This window comes from Bison bison, unplaced genomic scaffold, assembly GCF_000754665.1.
Source record: "Bison bison bison isolate TAMUID 2011002044 unplaced genomic scaffold, Bison_UMD1.0 scf7180017864266, whole genome shotgun sequence".
Lineage (NCBI taxonomy): Eukaryota > Metazoa > Chordata > Mammalia > Artiodactyla > Bovidae > Bison > Bison bison.
Genome location: NW_011494838.1, coordinates 3,101,618 through 3,110,266, shown reverse-complemented (window position 1 = coordinate 3,110,266; position 8,649 = coordinate 3,101,618). Strand labels below are relative to the sequence as shown.

General features: G+C 50.8%; 1 protein-coding gene across 1 annotated transcript in view; it reads right to left on the bottom strand.

The window, feature by feature from the left end:
• The window catches only part of CDK5RAP2 (CDK5 regulatory subunit associated protein 2), a 183,302-nt gene that overhangs the window by 134,577 nt on the left and 40,076 nt on the right, over positions 1 to 8,649 (bottom strand). The window contains exons 6-7 of the mRNA XM_010848429.1: positions 5,519 to 5,642; positions 2,503 to 2,657 (exon numbers count right to left, since the gene is read on the bottom strand). Coding sequence (XP_010846731.1) covers positions 2,503 to 2,657; positions 5,519 to 5,642 — 279 coding nt within the window. The remainder of the gene's footprint in view (positions 1 to 2,502; positions 2,658 to 5,518; positions 5,643 to 8,649) is intronic.

Genomic DNA, 8,649 nt, shown 5'->3' with positions numbered 1-8,649 from the left:
TCCTGGAATGTGAAGTCAAGTGGGCCTTAGAAAGCATCACTACAAACAAAGCTAGTGGAGGTGATGGAATTCCAGTTGAACTATTTCAAATCCTGGGAGATGATGCTGTGAAAGTGCTGCACTCAAGGAGGAAAAGGGGACGACAGAGGATGAGATGGCTGGATGGCATCACCAACTCGATGGACGTGGGTTTGGGTGAACTCCGGGAGTTGGTGATGGACAGGGAAGCCTGGTGTGCTGCAATTCACGGGGTCGCAAAGAGTCAGACACAACTGAGCATCTGAACTGAACTGACCTGGGAAGATCCCCTGGAGAAGGAAATGGCAACCCAATCCAGTATTCTTGCCTGGAGAAGCCCCTGGACGGAAGAGGCTGGTAGGCTACAGTCCATGGAGTCACCAAGAGTCGGATACGACTTCACCTTCTAGTTACCTTAAAGCAAGTTCTAGACTGGGATGGAAAAGGAGCAGATTGTGGCGAACCCGGAGCCCCCACCCCGCTAAGAGAGCAGCCTTGGTCCAGCAAGATTCTGGCCCAGCCCTGCTGCTCGGGGCGGAACAGGATGATTATACAGGCAGCTGTAGAAGTCCCAGTAGGGGGTTATGTGCTGTGCTGTGCTTAGTCGCTCAGTCGCGTCCAACTCCACTCGAGCCCATGGACTGCAGCCCGCAGGCTCCCCTGTCCATGGGATTCTCCAGGCAAGGATACTAGAGTGGGTCGCCATGTCCTCCTCTAAGGGACCTTCCCAACCCAAGGATCAAACCCAGGTATCCCACGTTGCAGGCGAATTCTTTACTGACTGAGCCGCCAGGGAATATAGACAGAGCAAGCCTAGGGAACCTTCGGAGGCCACTGCAGCTGACAACGGTTCAAGGAAGCTACTGCAGCACAGGCCTGCTACCAAAATAAAAGCACGAAATATGCCCCAGGTCATCCAGTGAGAGAAAAAACACGTCAGCACCCTTCTGCTGATTTGAATAATCAGTGCTGACAGTCCTGGTTTGACCTCACAGAGTCAGACACTCTCCTCCCCAAAACAAAGGAGGAGCTAGTGATGTAAGCCTGACCTTTACTGGAAGAATGAGGAAGAAAGCGATCTTTCCCCTCCCCCGCCTCCAACTCTCTTTTGATTATAAAACTGTAGCCCACTTATTCCTCGGGACAGAGCCCTCTTGCCTGACCACCTCCATCTCTCACAAGCATCTTATATTAATAAATCTACTTCTTGCCTATCACTTTGCCTCTCGATGAACCCCTTCTGAGCTGAGACACAAAGAACCTGAGCCTCAGTAAGTCCAGACACCAGGTGAGTGATTCTAATTGAAAGAGGGTGGGTTAAGATCCCAGACTAGATTTTAGCTGGGTTTGAGTAAAGTCGAGCTCAGAGGTGCGAAGTTTTGCTGCCACGCCTTGCAGGTTTTTAAGAGAAACTGGAAATCTAGACTTTTCACATGAAATTAGATTTTTTCTTCCTAATGTTAGCAACAAATTGAAAGTTACCAAAATACTGTGTAGGCCAAATGTAAGTGTCTGTGGGCCGTATTTGACCTAGCGACACAGACTAGACGTAAGGTCAGATTGAAGGAAATCAAGCGGCTAGATCACCTACCTTTGAGAAGGGTGGTGAGAGCCCAGGACACAAGCGAGGTCCTCCCAGGGCGGGCTCTGCTCAGTGGCGGCCGGTCACGTGACAGATCTGGACCCACTTCACCAGGGCAGGACCACAGAGCCCTGTTCATCCAGCTCTGTGCTTTGGAACTCACCTCTGACCTCAGCTTAGCTTCCTGGGCAGGCCCACCTCCGGGGAGGGAACACACTGGCTCTAGCCCCAGGAGAGTCCCACCACAGGGAGGGCCGAAGCAGAGCCAGCAGAAATCAGAGCGGCCCCTCCCCCCAGAGACAGCTGCACATGCGTCTCCGGAGTTACTAGCTTGTTCCAGCTCGTGAGCAATATGTCTATGCCCTCCAAGACTGTTTTTCCCTTTTTCCTTTGGCTACCAGGAAGCTTATGGCCAAAACCTGGATACTAAATTTAGTATAAGCAGAACTTTTCAGCATGAATTTCTGTCTACTAACCCTACCTCTGTCCTCATATCACTACCCTATTCCTTCTCCTTTCATCCTGATTTTATCCCTAGTTTTCTCACTGTGGGGACCAAGTAGAAAAAGAAGGGAACAAGGATAGGAAGGGGGTGACCCTTTCCCTTGCTTTGGATCATGCCGTGCTATGCTAAGACACTGCAGTCATGTCCGACTCTTTGTGACCCTGTGGACTGCAGCGCAGCAGGCTCCTCCGTCCATGGGATTCCCCAGGCAAGAATACTGGAGTGGGCTGCCATTTCCTTCTCCAGGGGACCTTCCCAGCCCAGGGATGGAACCCATGTGTCGTGTCTCCTGCCCTGGCAGGTGGGTTCTTTGCCACTAGGGCCAGCTGGGAGGCCCTGTAGTGGATCACACGGCCAGAGAAACGGACATCGGAGCCTCACGGGGGTGCGAGCCCACCTGTCCTTCCCTTCCAGGACCGCAGCCATCTCCAGGTCCCCCTCGCGCATCTTCTTCATCTCTGAAAGCTTGCTTTCCAAGCTTAGTCGCAGAGCCTTCTCTGATTCTGTCCCAGCAAAGGCCTTTTCCATTTCTGCTTGGGCGGCTTTCACATCCTAGAGTTAAATTAAATGCATTTGATGCAATTTTTCAATACAATTGGGAACATTTTGAAAGGAAATTGGATTAAAACATAAATATTTATGACTTTTTCTCCGGCACATTTCCCCTCCCTGAATTGTAGTACACATGGGGAGAATCAGTAATAAATACATTCACCAGCCATTCTCCCCCTCTTATATCCTAAAGAGTAACAGGCATTTCCAGTGGAAAAGACTCTACAAGAACCGTATTTGGGGTTTTGAAAAATCAGATCAATATTTACAGCTTCAATGAGTACGAAGAGAAATGTGCTTCTCAACACCTAAACATACATAAATTCCTAAGAGTCACCACCATTCCCATACACATTCATCCCACACCCCACTGCCCCTCACTATTTTTTTTTTAAGATAATGACTACACGACTCGAAAGTACATTTTCTAAACCTCCAAGGTGATTTAGGTGGTGAGAAACTCTATGTTCTTCCTGAGAGCTCAGAGAAGCCAGAGGGAAACTGTCTAGATGGCATGGGCAGCATCTGTGTGAGGGGAAAGGTCCTGGTGCTCAGGAAAGTCGCCTGACGGTGGGTCTCAATCTGTGAGCCCTCGGCCAGCAGCCTCTGACTGCGCCACACAGAGGGAAGTCAGATCGAACCGGGCTCAAAACCCAGCTCTCCCACTTACTCGCTGGGTGACCTCGCGTAGCCCCTAACCTGCCTGAGCCCGTCTCCCAACCTGTAAGACAGGGATAGGAACCTCGCTGGCGGTCCAGGGACTAAGACTGAGGGCTCCCAGTGCAGGGGGCCGGGGTTCGATCCCTGGGCAGGGAACCAGAGCCCACACCCACAACTGAAGACCCCACGCGCCTCAGCTACTGCCTGGTGCAGCCAAATAAACAATTAAATAAACAAGAAACAGAAAACGAATAAGCACCATCTCTCCAGAGTTGCTGGAGACTCTGTCACATGCCTGCTGCATCCCAGGAGACTCCACAAATGCTGGCTCCCCTCCCTGCCCCAGCCACAGCATGTCCTCCACCACCGCCTTCCCAAGAGGGCGAGAGCCTGAAGATCTCGATGGCAGCTGGGGAAAACTTACCAATGTTCTGAGACAAAAAACAGCAGAACCTATTATTTGCTGAGTGCCTGCTGATGCCAGGCTTTGAGCAAGGAGCTTCATTTATGTCATCTGTGATCCTCACTCAACTCCAGGAATTACAGCCTGAGAGACAGGCTGGGGCAGCTCAGCCGGAAGCAATGCAGCCAGAGCGCCCGGCACCCATCCGGCACCCGCGGCCCCGGGGTTCGTTCTCAAAGACGGACAGTTACCTCGTACATCTACTGAAGGGATGAACGAAACCCGTGTATGAAAAGGCTAAGAAACCCTTCTTAGGTGCGCGACACGTGGTGTCTCAGACACGGTAAGCCCCATAAATCGCTGGTTCACTGCAGGTTATTACAATCACTGCAGGGCAGGTGCCTTCAGCCTCATTTCACAGACAAGGCAGCTGAGCCTCAAGGGGCACGTGTCTTCTCCACGGTGACAAACCGGTGACTGAGCAGGAATTCAACCCCGCACGCCAGGCACGCTGTTTCCCTAAAACGCGGGGAGCACGAAACCGGGAAACCCAAGACGACTGAGCCAAGAGGTGAAGTTTCCCGAAGTCTCAGAATTACGTTTTAACTTCAGAATTCGTGCTCGAAAGACTCTCCTTTTGCTTTCAGCTCAGCTGCTTATGATCCAGACTAGGTTCCCCGCCCTTCTGAGCCAGTCTCCTCATCTGTATTTTGGACCTACACACCCCCCTGGGGCTGCTGTGAACAGGAAGAACGGAAAAGACCGTTATCAACCGCAAAGCACAGAACAAGCGGATCTGCTGTTTCCATCCAGGTGTCATCGCCCCTCTTACCTGCTCAGAAGAATCAAGGTTACAGGTAGAGAAAGTGAGATGAAACGAAGACTTCAAAGACCAAGAATGAAGGAACTGCTATTATTCCTCAGTACTAGCTTAACATGGAGGAAAACTTTCTAACACCTAGGAGACAATATATTTTGGCCAAGAAGCTTCCTGCCTCCCACCAGTCACAGGCAGCACCTGGCTGAGAGTCGGTGGGAGAAGGAGCCACACGAGCGGCTCCCCAAGAAGAGCGGTCAGGGAGCATGGCAGGGTGGGGCCGGAGGCTGGGCTCTGGGGCCGGGGCCGCGCGGCCACGCGAGTCAGGAAGCCCAGCTCCAGGCTGAGCTGTGTTAGGTGGGCCCTCCCCTCGCTGGGCCTCAGCTTCCCCTTCTGCAAAGAGACTGAACTAGATGAGAAGAAGGGTGGTGTGGCAGCCGAAATACAGGCTTTAGAACCAGCAGCTGTAAGTTTAAATGGGCTTCCCTGGTGGCTCAGTGGTCAAGAATCCATCTGCCAATGCAGGAGACACAAGAGAGCCGGGTTTGATTCCTGGGTCGGGAAGATCCCATGGAGTGGGAAAAAATGGCAACCTGCTCCAGTCTTCTTACCTGGGAAATCCCATGGACCGAGGAGCCTGGCGGGCTACAGTCTATGGGGTCACAAAGAGACAGACACCACTTAGAGACTCAACAACAAGAACGTCCAACCGGAGATTAAGGCTGGACTCGCGTTTCTCTCTGTCCCTCCGTGCCCTCATCTGCAAGACACAGACGGTCAAGGGCGGCGTGCAGGGTGCGCAGGTACGGATTCCACACGCACAGTGCCCAGAGCAGGGCTGCAGCCAGGAGGCACTCAGGAGGGCTCTTGCTTCTGCTGACACCCTGACAGGTTACAGAGAAGAGGAAAAGGAACAAGATTCTGCCCCCTCTGTTATGAACCCACTGTGACGAACAGTCTCCTCAGGGCTCGCAGACTCGCCTCTTCTAAGAGGTGTATCCTCTTGGTCAGGACATCTTCAACCTGGCGGACCTTCTTCTGAGCATCTTCCTTCACCCGCTGAACTTCAGAGCCGCCCCCTCCAGCGAGGCTCTCAACTGCTTTGCTGTGAAAAGAAGCAGAGGCGTGAAATGCACAAGAGTGACAGTCACATGGTGACTCCAGGGGCTCCAAAGAGACAAAGCACATCTGCTGGTCCCTTCTCCCACAGACCTGTGCTGCGCTTTTTTTTTTTTAATATTTGTAATTCACAAGCAGAAATAATGTAATATATAAATGTATTAAATCAATCATGCAGTACACCTTCAACCTACACAATGTTATATGCCAAGTATATTTCAATTAAAACACGTAGATGTGATATCTGTGTATGTGTTTATATGTGGTTTGTATACTATCCAGTGATTTCCTTAGGGTCAATTCCTAAACACGGAATTACTAAGTTAAAGGATAAGCACATTTTCAAGACATCTGACAGCTACTGCCAAATTCCCCACCACAAAACTCCCGATAAAGCACACGTCTACCACTGGCAGGAAAGGCGGAGAGCAGGTGTGACGACCCAGCGTGCAAGGAGCAGGATGCAGGGGACTCCCGCGGCCGCCCAGCGGTTAAGACACTGCACGGCCACTGCAGGGGCACAGACTCAAACCCTGGTCAGGGACCGAACGTGCCGCCTGGTGCAGCCACAGAGAAAAGAAAGAAAAGGGGTCAGGAAGCAAAGAAAACAAACCTGAGGGCAAAGGTCGGCCACTGGAGGGAAAGCGTCTCAAACCCAGCATGACCGTTCTGTAAGCACCAGCGGCGACTGCGGGCCCAAGGGGAGGGGGCCACCCGCTCCTCGCGCCCCCCCACCTCCGACACAAAACCCAGAGCTCATGCCGCTGGCACCGCGGGGTGCCCGCTCCACCTGACCAGCGGTGGTGGGGCTGGCGCTCCAGGACCGGACACGGGGCCACCACCACTGATGGCCTTTCCTTTTGGTTCTCAAAAGAGAAAAACAGGGTCAGATGTGAATTTCTGAGACACAGACTCAGAGCAGTTCTCATCGGATTTCCAAAGTGGCTGCGGATTTCCGGAAGGCAGAATAATAAAGGAACGGCTCCACCTAAAGCTCGTTTTTCAGAAAAACGGCAAAAGGATAAATCTATTCATCGCCAGCTTCCCGTGCCCTACTTAAGGGTATATAACATTTTTCCAACCAGGAGCCACGTGAGCAGACACTCTCATGCACAGGCCACGTGCGTTTCTGACTGAGAACAATGGAGAGTCAAGAGGGCCATGCTTGCCATCCACATCTCAGACACGAGTCTCTGCAAATACAGACTCCATTCCTATCTTGTTCCCTGGTACCAACAGGCCTTTGGAAGCCTCCCACCCCGTATCATGATATTATTTTAATGGAATTCAATGTGAACGACTGCAAAGAGCGAGCAGGGGGTCTGGGGCTGAACAGACCTGCTTCCAAATTTTGACTCTATTATGTCCTCAGTGTGACTCTGGCTAAACTACCTCTTACACCTCGGTTTCCTCATTTAACAAATGAGATGATTACCTCTTAGAACTAACATGCTAACACGCGTGTCGCTCCTCTGATCTGAGTGCTGCCTGCTAGCCCGTGTCCCTGAAGACAGCGGTGCTGGCCCCTGCTGAGCGGCGCTGAGCGGCCTCGCTGCCCACCTTGGCGGGTGTCTGAGCTAAGAACAGATCCTCGCGGGCTGGGACTAAGGCCACCATGGCCACCTGCCAATTAATGCCATGAGATGTCCTCAGGTCCCGCCCAATCCCCTCCACCACTTCCTGATCAGGACTGTCTGGGATTCACTCCTCAAGAGGCATTATACATGGCTGAAAGATTTCTGTTTTAAAAGCTTTCCCCTCCTGAGCCTTGAACACAGGATTTTTCCAGTCCCAAACTTCCACTGACTACCACAAATGTTTTACCCCTTCGGTTTTACAGGAACTTCTGTAGAAAACCACTGGCTCCACCACCCTCCCCTCCACCCCGCACCACCTCCCCCCCACAGCCAGCAAGTGCAAATACCAGCCACGATCAAACGTCTGTGTTTTGCAGTCTGCATTATACACATGGTCAAGAGGCTGACTACAATTTTTAACAAGTACTGGCATTATTCAATTCGGGTGCGTTTTAGTTATGCCACTAAAATGTATTCCCAATAATAAATGTTCCAACTTTTCATTTATCATCTTTGTATTTTACAGTTACTGTAGCAATAAAATTTATACTCAGCAGTATGGTGCAATTTTCCCCTACTAATGGAATTATTATTTTTGTTTGTGTTTTAAAGCCACAGAGATAAAATTTACTCTTGACAATATGTCTGCTTTTGCTCTTAATGCTCCCTTATTGTAACTGAGAAATATAATAATAGAAAGCCAGAAAACATATATGTTCACTGCACGGCAACGTGGAGCGAGCTCCAGAGGAAATCAGCCCCAGTTCTGCTGCCAGAAGAACTGGGCAAGTCTTCCCATCCGCTGAGCCTCAGTTTTCTCTTCACTCAAATGGGAATACTGGCTGCCTCAAATAGCTGTTATAAAATCAGATGCAATAAAGCATGTCAAGTGCCAGGCCCAGGATCTGGGCCACAGTAGGACCTCAATAAATGTTAGTTCTTGGAAGGTAGAAGGGAAGCTCAAGAGGGAGGGGTTACATGTAAACTTACAGCTGATTCACACTGCTGTACAGCAGAAACCAAAACCACTGCAAAGCAATTATCTTCCAATTAAAAATACACGTTTTTTAAAAATGTTAGTTCTCTCCTTTCTTTATAGAAACTTCTCTTTACAGAATCTGGCGCAAGAGATGAGACAGAGACCAAGACCGAAGGAGAGAAAGGGTTTAGAGAAGCGGCTCTAACCCAGCTTTCCACCCAATACAAGAAAGAACTTTTCTGGGAACACCACCCTCGCTATCCTTTTTTATCCTCAACATTTCCTCTTGATTCTTTCTATCCTAGAGGTGGTCTTTAGGGAAAGCAAGGCCTTTTCCTGTAACTGATGCTGGGCAGTTCAGGGCCAGGGCAGGCACCTTCAGCAGGTGCTCAGTGGACGCAGCACAGAGCCACGGCGGGGCTGCGACCGGCGCGCCA